At 42.3% G+C, this 20491-nt stretch overlaps 1 protein-coding gene across 1 annotated transcript; it reads left to right on the top strand.

Annotated features, from left to right (window-relative positions):
- The first annotated feature begins 374 nt into the window (after positions 1 to 374).
- Positions 375 to 4958, top strand: LOC143998123 (uncharacterized). The gene is made up of 2 exons (XM_077493866.1): positions 375 to 524; positions 3553 to 4958. Exon 2 carries the CDS (start codon positions 3870 to 3872, stop codon positions 4956 to 4958), a length of 1089 nt encoding a protein of 362 aa, XP_077349992.1. The 5' UTR covers positions 375 to 524; positions 3553 to 3869.
- The last annotated feature ends 15533 nt before the right edge of the window (positions 4959 to 20491 follow it).

Here is a 20491-nt window from a genome sequence, read left to right as displayed (position 1 = left end):
TTCTCAATATTGCAACACATATCTTGTTATTCACTTGTTATTGTTATTGTTATTACTTGTTATTTGCTTCACATGAGATTATTCCCAGAAATGATGTTCAAATGTTTTTATGGAAAATACCTGTTGATAACATAACTTACCAAAAAGTCAGAATGACCTTTAAAATTGTTATTGTGTTAAGGCGAAAATGACCATGTGAAATATGAAATAGATTATCCTGGAATGTATTGTGTATTTTCTATTTTCACTCTTTCCCACACATAGACTGTTATAATTTTCTTATAAAAACGCTGTTACAAATTGTAATATCATCGCTTTCATCACTTTCCCTTTGGAAAGGAAGTGACGTGATCCTCTGTACGGAGATTGATTTTCTGAGTAAATATACATTGATGAATGCAACTTCGTAGAGGTCTTTTAATTCAAGGCTGTACATAACATTTGGTGACCCTGACGTTCTTCTTGTCTGCATCCCCACCACCGGCTCTCAACCCGCAACAGGAGGGACAACAAAGAGGCCTCAGGTGAGAAAAATTGTATTTCTCATTATTATAAAGTACTGTCTTTCTGTGCGGTTTTGAGGAGCCGGGTGGGGCTTGTGGAATACAGAAGGTAACACGTTCCTTTTTGATTTCAATGCATTCTGTCTATGTATGATTACTGAGAATAATAATGGTACCAATTATAGCTGATGCATGCAAATGTACGTACTTGTGTTTCTTTTTGTTGCCCTCAGAAATGACAATGTATATAGTTGTGTTATTAAGGGATGTGTAAAATGCAGGTGCCACAATTTCTATGAGTGAATAGAAGGTGGTGAATGTTGAATTTTTTGTGTGATTTTTTGAGAAACGTTTGTGGTCCTAAGGCGGATAGGTTTGCCTTCAGCGGATAGCCACAAATGGGTGAATGACCTGCTGTATGTTCTCTGGAATAGGGAGTTGAGAGAGACTAGCCTATTACCACTCAGAAAGGAGACGTCCTTCTGAGAGTAGAACAAAGTGAGATATCTCAATATATGTACTGGGCTGCTGGTACACAGCCGTAAGAAGTAAAAAGTAGAGCTCTCAGTCCCGGAGCTCTAAACTATTGTCATTTCTGAAAAGAGTAACAGGAAAAACATAAAACATAAAGAAAATGGGAAATTTGCTTGGAAAAAATATTTTACCGGTAATGAATACTTTTGGGTTAACAAAAGAAAGTGAGAGAATGATATGCATGTGTTGTGTACAAATGGGAATAATGTAAGCAAATTTAGAGATATATTTGAGTATGTTTGTGAATGCTGGAATCTTTAGTTCGCTCGCTTGTGTCATGCACGCAGATGTGACCCCCACCTTTGTGCTCTCCTGAAAGAATGTGGCTGACATGAGAGATTGGTGATAAGCTGGGAGGACACCATGCCAATTTCAGTTTTTTAGACAAAACATTTATAACAAAATGTGCCGGGTTAACGAATCTAATGATAAACAATGTGATCACAATTATTTTTGAATCTGTTTTCCAAACATGGTAAAATCAAGGTTACATTTAACCATGTCTTACACTAATTGAATATCTTTTGATAGTGGAAACTGCATTTAAAAAAAAAAAAGAGAGAAATTGAGTAAAATGAAGTAATATGTCCCCCTTTAAGGACATTTATCTGTGCATATATATTAGTGTGTGATATTGAAATTATCATATGAGTATTAATTTCTAATATGAGTTTAACAATTTTATTGATAAATATAGATATATTGAAACTGGTTTAGACAACCTTTGGTTGGAAATGAAATCCGGGTAATGGGGAAATTGGTAAAAATGGAATTAGTTTAGATTAAAATAACAATTTTGTGATTTTACATTTATTGAGTGGAAAGAAAAAAAAAAGATTCAGATGAGGTTGTTAATTTGAATACAGCTGCAATAATGTTTAACAAAGCCAAGATGGAAAGGACTCAACAAGTCACATATACAGATATGTGGATCTTGATTGACTGTGTGGTGCCTGAAAAGTATGTGGATGTATGGAACGTATTTGCAAAGAATAAGGGTGTTTGTGAACAATAAAATGTTAGAGAGAAGTAAGTGATGAGTTAGCAAATGGGTTAATCTCTCCCTATCGGTGTGCACGGGACAGCTAGCAAATTGCAGATGTGCTTATGATTTTCTGAAAGGGAGGGGTCAACAGGCTCTGTGTCAGTGAGGGAACAGTTCGGCAGATGCCTGCTGCTACAGTTTCTGACTCAGCAATAAGAAGTTAAGAAGAATTAAAAGAAAGTGTAAAGACATGGTCTGGTTAACAGTTTCATGGGAGGATTGTTATAGGAAGTTAAAGAATGAAGAAAGAAGCCAGCGCTAGAATTAATGAATAGTGGATCTTAAAGAATCTAAGAGATTAATAAGGATAGCGATAAAAATAGTAAATGTATAACAAGTTCCCATACCTAGGAAAACAGCACTGCATATGGAAAGTATTGAAGTGCAGGTTGTAGCTCTTCAAATTAAACGAGAAAGACAAAAAAGACTTTGTTAAATATATGTGATGCCAATTTTCCTACTTTAAATCAGCAGGTATTTTCTTGGTTAAGATAAGTAATGATGTAATTACTGCCAACGTCACTGAACCTCTATAGGTAAGAGGTGGTGTATCGCCATACTCCCCTAGCAGTCTGCTAGACAGAGAAAATATAAGAGTAACTATAGTTTTAATGCCTGAAGGGATGGGAGTAAAACATACTTGAAGCAAAAGAGCAATCTACAAATAGCCATCCAGTACCATGCCTATGTTGTTTCTGACTGATTTACCTGTTGATTTACACATTTTTGTCTGCCTTACAGGAAAACTTACCTCACAGACCATCCTGGTGCTCCAAAGGGGCTGTTTGTGATGAGGATGGCCTGTGGACTATGAAGGGAAAAATGGTTGCTCCTCCAACTCTGTTTATTTATTTGTTTGCTTTGAGCCATGGGCTTTGCCATGTCTCAACAGGAGGGATGTGTTGGGTGCATATTCCACATACTGAGGAGCCGTTTCAAATTGTGTAGATTGACTTCTCAGATATGCCTACTACCTAAAGTATCTTTTAGTTTGCATGTGCCAGGAGTAATGCCCGAACAATAGTAAAATGTCTCATTAGAGAGTTAATCCCAATATTTGGTATAGGGGCTGTTTTCTCCTCAGATAGAAGTACACACTTTGATAACAAGTTAATGGCAGAAGTGGTGAATATTCTGGGGATAAGACAGCAGCTGCACACGCCATATAGGCCACAAGCTAGTGGGATGGTTGAACGCACTAACCAGACTTTAAAGAGATATCTTGCAAAAATAACTGCTAATGGGAAAAGCACATGGGTAGAAGCGTTGCCTATAGCTTTAGCTACCATTAGGACTACCCCTAAAGAAAAACTCGGGCTATCACCCTTCGACATACTATTTGGAAGACCACCTCGGAGACTTCCTGCACCTTTTGGCACCCCCAGAGACAGTAAATTTGAGAAATGGTCAAGATACCATGATAGACTATGTGCACAGACTGGCAAATGTGTTTTCTGATACTTTTTCCAGAGCCAAAGCAGGACAACCAGTGGACACAAGTGACGGAACGCATGGACTAAAGTCAGGAGAGTGGGTGTACATCAAGAATCATACACCCCGGACCACTTTGTCTCCTAGGTGGAAAGGTCCGTTTCAGATCATTCTTGTATCTCCAACTGCAGTGAAGCTGAAAGACTACAAGTACTGGGTTCATGGTTCCCATTGTAAAAAGACTGTAGCTCCGAAGGAACATACAGATCAGTCTGCTGGTAGCAGGTATTCTTCTTTACCCTTGCATTCTAGGTCATCACCGCCAATTACTCGTGCCAGAGCCAGAAGACTCCAGAATGAATCTCCTGGGGCCTAGACCGAATGTGGTGTTATGGAGCGTTATCCTCTGTGGTGGAGCGGTGGTGTGGATCACAGTAATGGCATTCGAATGGACATACCATAAAGAAAAGGGTAAGATACATGACACCTACCTTTTCAATGCCACTGTCACAAGTGAGAAATTGCAACCTGAAGAAAGCCGTAATCCCAATCAAAGAGCAAGAAGAGACACTCATGAGTATCATGTTAAATTGGGTGAACCCTTTCATAACTCCTTTGTGTCCATGCACCTACAGGCAGCAAAGAAACTGAACATTTCTAATTGCTGGATATGCACACACGCACCTATATCACATAAGACTATACCCTTATTAGGTGTTCCCAGCACATTGGCTGAAATAGAGAACAGTGCTCACTTTGAAGATGTAAGCAGAACTATGGTTGACAGAGTTGTTTCACTCCTGTTGTTCACTAATGCTCCAATGACAATCCCCTCTGTCTGCATAAACTTCACTCGAGAATATTCATCTGAGCTGCTTACTCAAGGTTTTCAAAGTACTACCAGACCTATTGGGAACTCTAACTGTATGGACAATGCTGAGATCAGATATTGGTTTGATGGTAAGGATACAGCATGGAGCACGGATCGGTATCAGGAACTACATGACTACACGCATCGACAACATTCTAGGAAAAACAATATGAAATTATTAATGTGTTTGCAGGGGTATAATTTCAAGAAGGCTTGTGCAGCTCCCCCAGGTTATTACTTTATATGTGGGAAGAAAGCATATAATTGGATCCCTTTAAATTCTATGGGGGTTTGTTATTTTGGGAGAGTAATACCTGCCACTTGGTATATGAGTAACGATGAGTTTAAGGAGTCCCAAATCTGTAAAATCCCCATACATCTTTTAAAAAGAGATTTAGATTCTCAGTCAGAACCTGGGGGGGAGGAAGAGAATCATGATGAGGTTGAAGATCCTGACATGAACAAGGAGGGTGAGACTAACATTGAGGTACCCCTAGTTAATGTTGAGGAAAATACTAATAACATTATAATAGTGACCTTGGCACTAATATATAGTCCCATGACAGGGAGATAAAGCCAATATTCTCCATACCATGGGTAAATAGATGTATCAAAAAGGCATTCAGTTTCATCATTGATTTAGCTGACTTGATCGATAATATTACAGCATTGTATGATATGAACTTTGTGATGCTTGCCACTGAACTAAAAATGGTTAAAAAGGAGATGTTGCAGCACCGGCTGGTGCTGGATTATCTTACAGCGAGCCAGGGAGGAATATGCACCATAATGGGAACAGGCTGTTGTAACTACATTGGAAATGATACTAAAGCAGAAGAAGATGCTATCATTTCACATGTAGAACAGGTACAACAGCTTAAGCTCAATTTTCGGAAAGAGCATACTGAAACTGCTTGGGTTGAAGGAAGCTGGGAAAACTGGACTTCCTGGCTTAATCCTGCCAACTGGTTTTCAGGCATTGGAGGTTGGTTTGCTGGTATATTACATGGTATCCTATATATTGTTGGTATCATAGTACTTATAATCCTTATAATCAAATGTGCACCTATGTTATTCAAATGTTGTTTTAAAGTAACTACCACTTCTTGTTGCGCTATTTGGAAAGCTTGTACTAACACTGGTTCTTTTGAGCCCCAAAGGTCAAGAGTTAGAACTGCTCATGAGATGGTGGCTCGTATACCTGGAGGTCAACCCAGAGCCATAGAGAAAGTTTAAAGAGGAATACCCACCAAGGAATTATAAACATAGGAGGGATGTCAAGATATGAAGACATATGTAACACATATCTGTATATAACCCAGAGTTCCCCTTCAATATAAGAATGTATTTCTTTATATGATGTTTTTTAATTCTTCTTGGGTATTCTCAATATTGCAACACATATCTTGTTATTCACTTGTTATTGTTATTGTTATTACTTGTTATTTGCTTCACATGAGATTATTCCCAGAAATGATGTTCAAATGTTTTTATGGAAAATACCTGTTGATAACATAACTTACCAAAAAGTCAGAATGACCTTTAAAATTGTTATTGTGTTATGGCGAAAATGACCATGTGAAATATGAAATAGATTATCCTGGAATGTATTGTGTATTTTCTATTTTCACTCTTTCCCACACATAGACTGTTATAATTTTCTTATAAAAACGCTGTTACAAATTGTAATATCATCGCTTTCATCACTTTCCCTTTGGAAAGGAAGTGACGTGATCCTCTGTACGGAGATTGATTTTCTGAGTAAATATACATTGATGAATGCAACTTCGTAGAGGTCTTTTAATTCAAGGCTGTACATAACAATTTTATTGTTCAAGAGGATATTTAAGAAGCAAATAGGGGGAAACTCAGGGACCCACCCTGAGAAGGGACACTGGGAGACACACATACTCCCAGACAGACTGACACCCATGCACCATGCATGAATACATATTTTAACATTCATGAAGATTCCTGAACCCGGAAGCCATTTTAAAAATCCTGGTAACCAACAATCCAGACTAGTAGCCATTTGGAATGGGTAAATATGCCATGTTGATTATATCTTGTATGTTCTCTCAAATATTCATGTATTGAATATTTTACTATATTCTACTATCTCCCGGATCAAATATAAAATTAAATTTTTCATTATATATTTCTTTTTGCATAGTTGCCAATTTTATTGACAAACGTCTAATTTATTTCACATTGTTAACCACTTACTTACCTGCAGTATAGTAACGGTTGGATGTGTGAAACACAGACGTTCTGTTTAATTGTCAATTATCTTAAGGTTATTGATTCTACCGAGAAGTTATCATGGTGATATTACGTCCAAGGTACTACACTCCCATTTTGTGGGTGTTTCCATTAATTGTCAAGGTGTTCATGTGACGCAATCGATATTTTAATTTCATGTAAATATTTGTTTTTTGTCAACCAATAAATGTAACTATTTTGTATGATCACTTGTCTCCGTGAATAAGTTTCACATATATAGACCGTGTCATATAGATTGATTTTGTATCTTAAAAATATCTTCGTTAAAAATTACTTAAATACTGTGTGGGAAACTGTCCTTAAAAAGCACAACAGTATGGCAGAACCGAATGGCCTTATATATGGTCCTAGTTGAAAGAGCAGGGGTATGCAAGATGTTTGGTAGCATGTGTTGCACCTTTATCTCTAACAATACAGCTCCTGGAGGGACCGTGACCAGAGCCTTGGAAGGACTGATTGCTCTATCGAATTAATTAGCAGAAAACTCAGGTTTTAATGATCCATTCACAAACTGGCTTGAAGGATGGTTTGGTAAGTGGACTGGACTTATCACATCATGTTTGATCTCAATTGCTGTGGTTTAGATCGTTTTGGTCACTTGCGGATGCTGATGCATTCCTTGTATTCAAGGACTTTCACAAAAACTGATTGAAACCGCAGTCTCAAGAACAATGTGTCAAGCCCTTTCCACCTCTGAGGAGAGGAGACCTATGTGGACATTGAAGCTCAACTTAATGACATACAGTCCGAAAGTGTATAACACAGGGACTATCATCGAAATGTGTTGAGATAAAATAGTCACTCAAGAGGAGGGAATGCTAGAAAAGTTTTAAATGTTTATTGTGTAACTATTAGAAAAATAAAAACCCTAAGAGCCGGTTCACACAGCGGGCGATGCGAGGCGACACGACTCACCTCGCCTCGCTCTCGCAAGTCGCCCCCGTTCTGTACAATGGAACCGTTCTGAGAGGAGCGACTCGAGTCGCTCCGACTCAGAAAAAAGGTTCCTGTACTACTTTTGGGCGACCTCGGGGCGACTTGCATTGACTTCTATACAGAAGTCATTTGCAAGTCGCCGCTGAGGCCGCGGCAGGTCGCGGCGAGGCAAGTCGGAGTCGCCTCGCCTCGCCTGCAGTGTGAACCGGCCCTGAGACTGATTTTTAAGATGACTTCTGAGCACGTTGTATTAACTTGCTGTATCGTTTTGCTTTAACTAACTCCATAGTAAATTGCAGGATGATTAGGCTTAACCATATATGGTAGAACAAGACTGTACAGGAAACACTAATTAGCCAAATAAAGTACCATTTTGTACCAGGCACGCTATCTGTGTTTCCTCAGCCAATAGAAGCTTGTAGTTATATTATTGTAGATATTAGGAGTGGGGATAAACATCTCTTTGTGTGATTCTTACTGCATATTTTGGCTTGTAAGCATCATCCTTTTGTGTGACACATCTGAAATTGTCTGCTTCTCAATACTTCTGGAGTTTGACTGATCACAAGAGAATAACAATCCTAACATTGTTATTCCCATTACAAGAAATCCCTTGTAATAGAAATAAGCAGGACAGGGTCTCTTTAATGCGAGATCTGGGGTCAAAAAGACCTCAAATCTAACATTTACACTTAAAGGGGTTGTAAACTCTCGTGTTTTTTCACCTTAATACATCCTATGTATTAAGGTGAAACACTGTCCGGTCCCCTAGCCCCCCTTCCCCCTGTTTCATACACCTGAGCCCGTTCGCTCCCGCGCCGGATAGATTGATAGCAGTGCAGCCATTGGGTTCCGCTGCTGTCAATCAAATCCAATAACATGGGCACTGGGGGGGGGCAGGGCCGAGTCCGGGATTCTGTATCTATGCATGCAAATGCTGGACTCGGGAGTGCACCCCCATGGTAACCCCAAGGGAGAGCGCTTTTCCCAGGGGGTTTACTGATGTGAGGAGGAGCCGCAAGCACCGCTGGGGGACCCCAGAAGACGAGGTTCGGGGCCACAAATATGATATGTTTTTTTTTTTTAAAACCCCTTTAAAAGCAAAAAAAAATTAAGTCATTTTATGTGGAAGTTATGCTTGACCTCGATCCTGTCCCCCAAGGGCATAGATGGCTCTCACTCGACTCCCGACTTCCTGCCTTTCACTCCGGGGGATCCGATCTTTTCCCCCTTTACCTACGGCTCCAGTAATCGAGAGGTGGGGGGGGCACCTCTCCCACCGCCTATAAAAGTGATCTTGTGGCAAATCTGCTGCTGGGACCACTTTTATTAGAAGCTGAATCGCCTGCTGTTATACTGGGGTATGCTGTAACGCCTGTATTTAATCCTTATGCTATTCAATTGCTGCTGAAGCCCCTCAGTCTCAGAGGCCCACACCTCCCTTCAACACCGGTTCCTCCCACAATGGATATTTATTTGCTTACTCATGGCTCAAAGGATTATCCTCAACCTCCCTCCACCATGGAGGTAAAGAGGAAATTAAAGCTGCAGTGCCTTGAAAGGTAATCCTACCCCTTGAAATTTTCCACATTTTATCATGGGATCTGCTGGTATTGTGACTTAAGTCACACCTAACACATAAGATTGGACTTGTATCCAGAATGTAGCTATAAATGGGCAGGTCCACAAACGATGATAAAGTGTTGGTCTGGTTTCCTTACATAGTGATTTGGGAAGGAATAGGGTATAAATGCCCTATAGAGCAATTTAAATTGGGGTTCCCTCCAGGATTCATTGGTGTTAGTTTCAAAGTCATTTTGTATCCTCTCTGTAGTTGGTGAGGAAGGTTGTCTAAAGGAATGCATTTTCCTCAGGCTTTTGAAGCTGTGTACTCCAGTGGATTGGCATAGAAAGGTATGAGAGGATTATAGACCTCCAGCTGTAGAAATAGTCAGAGCTGCAATGAGTTTGTCTATAAGAGTAGATCGGAATCGGAGATGTGATTTTGGACAGATTTTGCTGATGAAGGTTGAAAACTGCACGACATAGAAGATGTGTTGGTCCAGAAGATCGAAGTCAGATGCAATTTTCAGTAGGATTTAAGACGCCCATTGACTGTGTCGTAAAGAGAGACAATGTTCGTTAGGCCTTTTAGCTTCCATGTGTTGAATGCTTTATGGTGGGTGGTCTGTGGTAGCATGGGGTTGCCAAGTATCGAGGGGATGAGACGTGTGGAGAGACCCCCAAGTGTTTCCTGATGTCTCTCTATGCAATGACTGTGTCCTGAATGAGTACATTTTGTTGGAGGTTAGATGGTAGTGATTTTAAGTTGCTATGAAGGATAGATGGTAGATGTGTTAGGTGTGACCTCAACAAGTCACCTATTTGTCAGGTTATGTTACCGTTTCCCAATTGTTAGTTAGAGTTCTTATCCAAGCAAAGAGACACGGAGATATTATTCAGTATTTCTGCTCAGAAGTCCGTCGTTAACTCTGACTGTCTCTGACTGACTCTGGCTCTGAGGCTTCTTTATTACATCTTTTATAGACAGAAAAGGGCAAACATCAGCAAATGTAAAAAAACAACATTTTCAAAGAAAAGACAATTCTCCGGGTGTTATCAGCTGATAAGACAATCTTCTGGGCGTAGACTACTTTTTAGGGCTGATGCGGCCTCTTCTTGATGAGTACGTGACTAAAGATGACGAATCCTTATTTTACAGAGAAGGATAGAAAAATACATGTATTTAGTAAGACATACGGTCAACCATTTTTTGTTTAGACACCCCTTAATCCTTACATTTCCCCCTTTGACATCACCCCTCCCTCTTGCCCTGGGTCCACCTGAACAAGTTCTAGTCAGCCTATATCCAGAGTACTCTCCCTGACCGCGAGTTGTCAGAGGGGTATACACCCATCCCCCTGGACAGTACCAACATCTAAAATTCAGGAAGAGTGGCTTTTCTGACAGATGGGTGATGTCAAGAAACTAAATCTACCTATCTTCACAAAAGTTCCATCTTTTCCACATCATTTACCTTGGCTTTCTTGCAAAAGCACATGAGCAGTTTAAAGCATGCATAAAAGAAAAATACGAATAAGAGCACCACTATAATCGTCATTGCTGCCTTCTTAACCCAAGAGAATAACCCTGAGAAACTAAAAGTTCCACCAAACGGATCCCAGTCGCGACCAATATTTCGGGCCTTCTCTTGTAAATTCTTTACTTCCGTACGGTGTTGTGCAATGATGTCATAATAGTCAGGTACCTCAATGCTGGTGTTATGTATCCAAGTACAGCACTCATAGTCCTCAGTAGTTTCACAGAGTCCTGTCAGTGCTGCACTCATACTTTCAATTGCTAATTCATGTAATTCTAATTGTTGTCTGATGGCTCTGGTCTCCAGATTTAACTTAGTAATGTCATCAGAGTTTTTCTCCAAAACATCATTAATAATTCCTGTATAGTTATTTAGTCGTTTCATTAAGTCTATACCCCATCCTGTCCAGGACGGGAACCAAGCCCATGCCATGTCCTTCTTCAGGAATATTTCTCTTTTACTACGATACCTGAGGGGATATCTAGGATGCATGCTAGCTTCTAATAGGTGATCACCTCGTTCATCACCTACTACTCCCATTACTGGTACTAAACTTGCGAGGTAGCACCATCCCTGAGCTCTTCTAGGTATCCAAGTATAACATTTATCCTCACAACAGATGTATATATTGTTTCCCAGTGCTACTGATCTTGAACTGATATCATTTCTATAACGAGAGGTGTATCCATAGAGGGATAAGTTGGATACTAACCACCTAACATTATTATCCACAATGTTAGTGAGGAAGTCAGATAATGTCTGGTGTGTGCTGGAATTACTGGGATAGAAGCTTCCATTTAATACGACAATGGACAAATTAAACTTGCTGTCTTGGCATTCTCCATTTCCTCCCGTTGTGTTCCCTAAGTTGAAACACCAATCAGGGGAAAAGGCGAGACCATTTGACTTAAACATTACTGTCTCATTGGTATTTGTTCTAATTATGTTAATGCTACTGTTAGCAAGATCAGTATAGTTTATAGGAACTGCCATCAGTGGTATACTTGCTGTGCTGGGGTGTAATTTGCTACAAATCCAACATTTCTCATATCCTGACTTCTGGGCATAAGCATATTTAAACTTCAGTAATAACATTTTTTTAGAAAATCCTTCATCCTTGTGTATTTTATTCTGTGAGGTAACCAAACTATTAGCCAGAATTACTGAAACAATAAAAAGATACATGTTGTCATTTGCCAACTGGCTCCTTTTTACAATGAGAAGCGTGGATCCAGGTAGGTTTCCCTTCCAATTTCACTGAGGTTGCTGTAATCAATAGCACCTGGAAAGGACCTTCAAACCTTGGTTCCAGTGTCTTTCTGGTATGTTTCTTTACATACACATAGTCTCCTGGTTGTAGATCGTGTGTACCTGTGACAGAATTAGGGTCTGGAAGAGAAGAATACACACTCTTGTGGATTTTAGTCAGACGTTGTTGCAACTGTATTACATACGTAGTTAAACTATCACATTGTAATTGCATACTTTGAGGAAAATATAAACCTAATCTAGGTGCACTTCCAAACAGTATTTCATATGGGGATAACCCTGTTTTTCCTGTTGGGGTGTACCTAATAGAGAACAAAGCTAAAGCTAGGCACTCAGGCCATGGTTTGTTCAACTCCTGCATAGCTTTTTGTATTTTCAGCTTGATTGTACCATTTACTCTTTCTACTGATCCTGAACTCTGTGGGTGGTAAGGAGTATGAAAACTTTGTTGAACCCCTAACATTGCCATCACATTTTGCATTATTTCTCCCGTGAAATGTGTCCCCCTATCTGATTCTATTGTTTCTGGGAGACCAAACCTAGGTATCAGCTCAGTAATCAGTTTCTTGGCGGTGGCTTTTGCCGTAGCTGATTTCACAGGATAACTTTCGGGCAGCCTGAAAATAGGCAGATGCACACGAGAACAAATTCAAAGGGGCCGCTCTTAGGCATTTGTATGTAGTCAATCTGCAGTCTCTGAAAGGGATATTGGGCCCGAACCTGATGTTTACGTGGGGTTTTCACTCTCTGTCCTGGGTTATTAATCAGACAGATTTGGCATGCAGCACAGTAGTTCCTTGCAGTACTACTGAATCCAGGGGCTAGCCATCCTTGGCTTACAATCCTATACATAGAATTGGAGCTGACATGAGTGGGTAAGTGGACAGCCGCTGCCATTGCGGGGTATAGAGAAGCGGGTAGACATATTTTGTCTCCTTCTCTCCATACATTGTCAAGGCCTGGTGCAGCTCCCTCCTTAACCCAACGGTCCTTCTCAATAGCCCCTGCTTGTTCCTGTAGTTCGATTAGCTGCTGCCATGTGGTTTCGGGCATACTCACCTGTACCGTGGCTAAGGTCTCAGGGCTTACTTCCCCTAGAGCTGCCTTCTTTGCAGTTAAATCTGCAAATGCGTTTCCTTTTGCCTCAGTTGTTTTTGCGCTCGTGTGTGCCGCTATCTTCATGATGGCTACTCTTATAACCTTTTGAAGATTGTTCAGGACTCTTTTGATTCCTTCACCATGTTTAACAGGTGTGCCTGCTGCTGTAAGGTAACCTCTAGCTTTCCATATGTGGCCATAATCATGTGCCACACCGTAGGCGTATGCGGAATCAGTGTAAATGTTCCCTTCTTGTCCCTCCAAGTGTTCTAGGGCTTTCTCTAGAGCGGTTAGTTCCGCTTCTTGTGCCGACATGTGTGCTGGTAGTGACTTTGCCTCAATTACCTGTGTGTCCGTTACCACAGCATAACCTGTGTGATATTTACCTTTGTCATCGGCAAATCTACTACCATCTATGTACAGTGTGTGTTCTGCATTTGCAATGGGTATGTCTGTGACATGTGGGAACCCCGTGGTTTCTTGTTCCATAAGTTGAAAACAATCGTGTTCATCAGATGTTATGTCATGAAATGAAAGTGTGTCAGAATCCTGAGTATCTTGTGCTGTATCTACACCATTATCATCATTACTCCCCCCTGTCAAATCTGTCTGTAATGGTAAAAGCTGTGCTAAGTTAAAAGAAGTGCATCGCTGAAAGGTAACATTGGGGGGTAGGAGCAAAGTGCATTGTAGACGCAGCTGCCTTGCCATTGATATGTGTTTTGGCTGGACCTGTGACAAGATGGCGTGTATGTCATGTGTGGTATGTACCACTACAGGATTGTCTAAGACAATTTCTGAGGATTTGTCAATGATAATTGACACTGCTGCAACTGCTCGTACACAGGACGGTGATCCTCTAGAGACAGGATCGAGAGCCGCCGAGAAGTATGCTACCGGCCTTTGTTTGATGTGTTGTTGTGTCAACACCCCTGTTGCATGTCCCGTGATTTCAGCAATGTACAAATGAAATGTTTTGGTATAATCAGGGATCCCGATCGCAGGTGCCGAAATTAGTAACCTTTTTAAGGTGCTAAAAGATTCATGACCTGCTTCTGTGAGTACATAGGGTACTATTTTCAAGCAATCATACAATGGCTGCATCAGAGAACTGGCATGTGGTATCCATTGTCTACAATATGACACCATTCCCAGAAACATACGAAGTTGCTTAAAGTTGCGTGGGATATTCATTTGTCTTATGGCCTGGACTCGGTCTTCAGTGAGATGTCGAGTACCCTGGGATATACAGTGGCCCAAAAAGACAACCTTTTTCTGACATACCTGTAACTTAGTTCTATTCACCTTGCACCCTTTTTCAGCCAGGAATTGTAACAATGATAGAGTGGCTTTTAAACAAGTATCGTTATCCGGACAACATAACAATAGGTCATCTACACATTGCAACAATACACAAGTGTCAGGCGGTAGCCATTCTCTATTTTTACTTTTTAAGGTTTAGTCAGTGGGGCATCAGTCAAAAGACCGTCATAACCACTTATGGGTATGGTGTCACGGGACGTCATGTGTGGAGGGACTACTGAATCAGACAACAGACTGCGTGACGCTCCTGTGTCAACCAAACAAGGAATATGTTTACCTTCCACCTTCATCAACATGTGGAGCATTTTGTTCTCTGATTCAGCTAGGACTGGGGCAAGTCATGCGGTCGGATCGTCCCTATCATTGGTACGCCTCTGTCTGTAGTCCCTCGTGTCTCTGTCCGTGTTTCCTTCCTGTTCGTCTTTTATCCTTTTCCTACAGTCTCTTTTTATATGTCCCACCTTGTTGCAGTAATAACAGGTAAGAGGTTTACGGGAGGAATTCCCTCCTTCATTGACCCGGGCAACAGTGTTAACTCCCGGTGTCCTTCTGGGTTTAGTTTCTGCTAAATCAGCCTCTATGCCTTGTGCTTTCTGCAACAATGTTCCTCTGTCCCGTATGGCTCTCCATTCGGGAGTACATACCTTCAGTTTGTCACCTATTTGGGGTACTAGTCCTTCCATAAACTGTCGATTGAAAGCCCTAATGGTGACGGGTAAGGCTAAATCTAGACCTTCGTCAGCCATCATGCTTTCCATGTTGAGGTAAAATTCTGTAACAGTCTGACCTGGGGCCTGTTTTATGGGCGCTGTCGAACCCCTTTCCTGCTGTTTCCCTTGGCAAAATTCTCGTAACTGAGCAATAAACAGGGGTCTAGAGTCTATATGACGGGGATGTATTCCTGGTGGATCTGCCGCTGGATCCCCTTGTGGTCTATGTGGAGCAATTTCATTCATAAATTGATTAAACATCGTTAGTGTCATTTTATGTCTACATATATCTTCCCCATCTTGCCAAGTTGCTTCATGTGTGTCTAGTAATTGTGTCACGAATCTACAGAATGCGGCAGGTTTTGCTACGGGATCAGGAGCATTCTGTATTAATGCCATAAGAGTGTCAGCCGACCAAGGTGTCCATGTCCTCAGAACGACTTGTCGGGTCACTGTAGGTGGCTGTCCTGCTTGACCCGCATTTGGATTATTTACTTGTATTACCCTAGTCCGACTATGGACTGGAGCTACGGGCTCTGGTCTTTGAGCGCCGCAATGTACACATTCCTGTGCCCAGTCTGAGTTCTGGATACCGCATACTCGGCATACCCATCCTCTTCCTCTTAAGGAAGGATAAAGTTTTGGTCTTTCGCTACCTGGTGTGGTAGTGTTATAAGGAGGTGGAGTATCTCCCGTATTTACCCTATCGCCGGGAGCAGAAGGAAGACTTTTGTGTCGGACCTTCATATCCCATCCACCCTTTTCCTGACAATACTCCCATCCCTCCTCTTCAGCCCTGTTGGAAACCTTAATTAAACATTGTATTTGTGATACCCATCTGTTCTGCAATATCTCTCCCTGTCTGTCTTTCTTTATTTCTTCCCAACCTTCTACACTTAATCCATTTTCTCCATCCATCCCCAATTTCTTGAGAACCCTATTTGTGCCCTGTGCCTTATCCTTCCCATACAACATTGTAATTATGTCTTTAACAGCATAACATTTCTGAGATTCCTCCTGGGGTTTACCATGTGTCTGGCCCATTTTGACAGTCCTGCCTAGGTGGCGTTTGGATCACTTACTAAGTGTCTCGTTGCCTTCTCCTCCTAGGGTGCCAAAATACTAAAAACCCTCTCCTATATGAGATTTCTGAAATCGAATTACCTTATATGCTAGCCAACTGACAAATATTATGACCAGACTGACAGCTACAACATATACAAGCATTCCCTTTTGGTGGCCAAACACATATGACTAGGTCTCCGGGCTTTGTGGAGACCTTATTTCCCTTCCCATTACCATGGAATCTCTCAGCATTCGTTTCTTATTCCTGCTTTATTGAGGCAGTCAGGACTTATACTTTCAACCCGTTTTTAGGCTCATGAATCAAAAAGCGTATATCAAACTTAAGTGTCGGACCCCCAAAGTACTCTTACGAGTTAAGGGCGCATTCCGTTACCCATTGGGATGATATATGTTTCAATTCACACCATACAAACAGGGCTTATCTCATTCACAACAGACAGATGACAAGTAGACAGACAAGAAACAACGGTAACATAAGCCAAAATATTAAGTTCAAGACCCGCTTACTACAGAGGTTGGTGTTTACCTGAAGAACAATTCAGACAGATCAGGTGGGCACAAATCTAAGAAGCACAGAGTTTATAAGAAAATAAAGCTTTTCTTACCTGCGCAGGATTTGTCTGTGGTTCTTGATGTGCCCGACCATTTCGTTCCGTCCTTATGTTCGTTCGCCTCTTGTAGTTTCTTCAGCGAGTCCCTGTTCGGGCGCCAGAAATGTTAGGTGTGACCTCAACAAGTCACCTATTTGTCAGGTTATGTTACCGTTTCCCAATTGTTAGTTAGAGTTCTTATCCAAGCAAAGAGACACGGAGATATTATTCAGTATTTCTGCTCAGAAGTCCGTCGTTAACTCTGACTGTCTCTGACTGACTCTGGCTCTGAGGCTTCTTTATTACATCTTTTATAGACAGAAAAGGGCAAACATCAGCAAATGTAAAAAAACAACATTTTCAAAGAAAAGACAATTCTCCGGGTGTTATCAGCTGATAAGACAATCTTCTGGGCGTAGACTGCTTTTTAGGGCTGATGCGGCCTCTTCTTGATGAGTACGTGACTAAAGATGACGAATCCTTATTTTACAGAGAAGGATAGAAAAATACATGTATTTAGTAAGACATACGGTCAACCATTTTTTGTTTAGACACCCCTTAATCCTTACAGATGGTATGGATGTACCATGGCTGACTCCACCCAAAAGTTAGTGGACTTTGATCCCTGAATCTTGGACTAAGTAAGCAAGATAAATTATACAATCTAATAAAAGGGAGACCTGCCTTTCCTTATCTCTTCGGGAGATATTGTTTTGTTGTTGTGATGCAAGGTCTTTTATGGTGCCACAGGAAGGCCGAAAGAGCTCTATTGATCTTTTGAATGTCCTTATGCTTGATTAGTATTGGCATTGTTTGTTTGCATTGGATACATCAGACTTGAGAAGCTGAGCATCTTATAGAGGTGGCATCTCCCGAAGAGCGATAATGGAAGGTCCATCCATGCTTCCAGTTTGCTGATTATTTTGGATATCAAAGTAGGAAAGATAAGGTGATAGATGTGGGTTAACTCCTAAGTATGTGATGTGGTGTGGCGCTATGGGGAAGGGTGAAGAGGTCACCCAGAGGCTTTTGCCACTCTTGCAGAGAGGTAGCGCCTTACTTTTGGTAAAGTTTAATTTTTAGTCCTGAGCAGGAATGAAAAGTAATGAATGGAGGGGCGTGGCCGGAAGCCGACCTGGACGGTCGCTCAGCCTAAGAGCTCCTTCCCAGCCCAGAGCTACAGCGGCTAAAAACTGGGGATAAAAACTCACATGAATGGGCAGCTCATTGACCACCCAATCCTCATCAGCCCGGGGGACATCACAGCCGCCACCGGGCTCCTCAGCGGCATTCAGAGACTACTTCAAGACGCCTGATGAGATGCTGGGCGGGGAGCGGCAAAATGGCGCCGGCCACCACCCCATCACGACAGCCCTCCACACCGCTACTGCTGGAGACAGATGGCTCCCCACCACACAGCAGCGCTCCCGCACGAGGATCTCTGGGACCCGCCGAGGTGCCTCAGGGGGTGAGTAACCAGCGCGGCCCCCCGCCCCCCCTGCTCCCCAGCCATTCATCTTCCAAGTAAGGCCGCATTACAGCCTCCAATAGCAGTACACTGCGGCCTACCCCAAGCTGCTGAGGACAGCTTCAGATCCTGGGCACAGGCTTCCCCTCCACCACACCCTCGGATGGAATGGAGGACTTTCCACAGCAACACCCCCTTCATACGCACAGATAGCACAAGCCCCATCACAAATCCAGGGAGCAGAACCGCCAGAGCAAACCGTGCTATCTCCCCACGGAACATCGTGGTCTGAGCCCTGGGACCCCCAGCCCTCCCCCCAGAACCGAGGCCCCCCTGCAGAGGCTGAAATTCAGTCTTTACATGCCGGCCTAAAACACTGAGCTGACAGGTTGGAGATGGTGAAGGAGGAGTTGCAGGACACTGAGCTAGCAGTCCATCAGACCCAAACACAGGGGTCAGATCACGCCTTTTGCTCCGGGAAATGCAACGCCACGTTGAAGACCTGCACAATAGGGGTCGCCGGAACAATATTCGCATCCGTGGCCTGCCAGAGACGGAAGGCGCCGAAGACCTGCAAACCACACTACAGGAGCTACTTAATGAAATGCTGGGAGAGCCCGCGGACAAGCCCATTGAGATGGACAGAGCCCACCGCATCCTCGTACGAGCGACACTATGGGACTTGGCCATGGGCCAAGTAGAAAAAGCTCTAGTCCGCCTAAAACAGGTGTATTATGATAAGGGCAACAAAGCGCAATCACTCCTAGCTAGAAAGTTAGTAGAGCGAGCTCACACGTCTACACCACATCAAACTAAGAATAAAAAGGGCGACCTATTAACCCACCCTCAGGAAATCGTAAACGCCTTTTCTGACTACTACACGGACCTCTACAATAAAGCCGAGATACCACATAACCCCCCTCCTCCCGAACTAGCCAACCGAATCGCCCATTATCTGGAGTGCGCAGGATTGCCCCGACTGCGAGACGACGATCTACTACGACTCAATGCCCCCATTACTGCGGAGGAACTGGCGGCGACTGTGAAGGACCTTCCCGCTCATAATTCCCCCGAACCAGACGGGTTGCCGTACGAATATTACAAAACTTTCCTTCCCTTACTTAGCCCACATATGATTAAATTATATAATGCTTTTCTCCACCAAACCCCGGTCCCTAGTGACATGCAAAGATCTTCTCTTTTTTCCCTGATTCCAAAGCCAGACAAAGATCCTGCAATATGCGCTAGTTATAGACCTATAGCCCTGCTTGACTCTGGCAGGCTACAATACCAGGAAAGTCATAGATTTAATCGAAGTGGCCAATAGAGAAAGAGCGGAATCGGTAATCTTAAGCCTAGACGCACAGAAGGTGTTTGACTGCTAGCCCTTTATGATGGCAACACTACGTCACATGGGTTTCAGGGGACCCTTCCTCCAGGCAGTAAACAATCTCTATACTGACCCCACCTCCCAAGTAAAGACCCCGTTCGCTCCCTCACCCACCTTCTAAGCTAAGAGCTCCATATGCACTCTCTATAAAGAAAACTCCTATAAGATCCTCTACTTTTGGTATCAGACCCCAGAAGTCCTGCACAAAAGGTATCCCTCCACCTCTGACCGATGCTGGCGATGCCAGCGTGACAGGGGCTCTCTCTTTCACATCTATTGGACGTGTCCCCTAATAGCCCTGTACTGGAATTCCATCCAACAATTACTGACCTACCTCTTTGAGACACCCATACCCTTCACACCAAAAATTTTCCTATTTGGCCTATCTCAACCGAAAATGACCAAACCATGCAAGAAATTGCTTAGACACATACTCACAGCAGCCCGCTGTCAAATAGCCCTAAACTGGAAAAAAAACATACCCCCATCCCAAGAGGCCCTATGCACCAGGATTAAAGACGTTGAATTGATGGAAAAAATTACGGTCAGAATGAGAGACAAGGTGGACGAACACAATGTGACATGGGAGTGTTGGCATCTTCGGGAGGACACAAGGTAAGCTGGCGTGGGAGCTGAGAAGGCAGTCTACTATTCCTTCAAACCCTTAATCTTTCCTTACCCTCTTCTCCCCCCCTCTTTCTTTTATTGCTTCTCCTTTCCACTTTTATTTTTATTTTTTATTACTAATTCTTTGTGCACCTTGCAGACTACTCATGTAAGGCTATGTGTGACAGCATTTGTAGAAATTTCTCTTCAAGACTTTGATTTAAGATACAGTAATTAAAAGTCACATT

This window comes from Lithobates pipiens, unplaced genomic scaffold, assembly GCF_037356315.1.
Source record: "Lithobates pipiens isolate NorthernLeopardFrog02 unplaced genomic scaffold, aLitPip1_a1.2 Scaffold_19, whole genome shotgun sequence".
NCBI classification, from domain to species: Eukaryota; Metazoa; Chordata; class Amphibia; order Anura; family Ranidae; genus Lithobates; species Lithobates pipiens.
The sequence above is the reverse complement of the archived record's forward strand: the minus strand, read 5'-3'. Positions and strand labels throughout refer to the sequence as shown.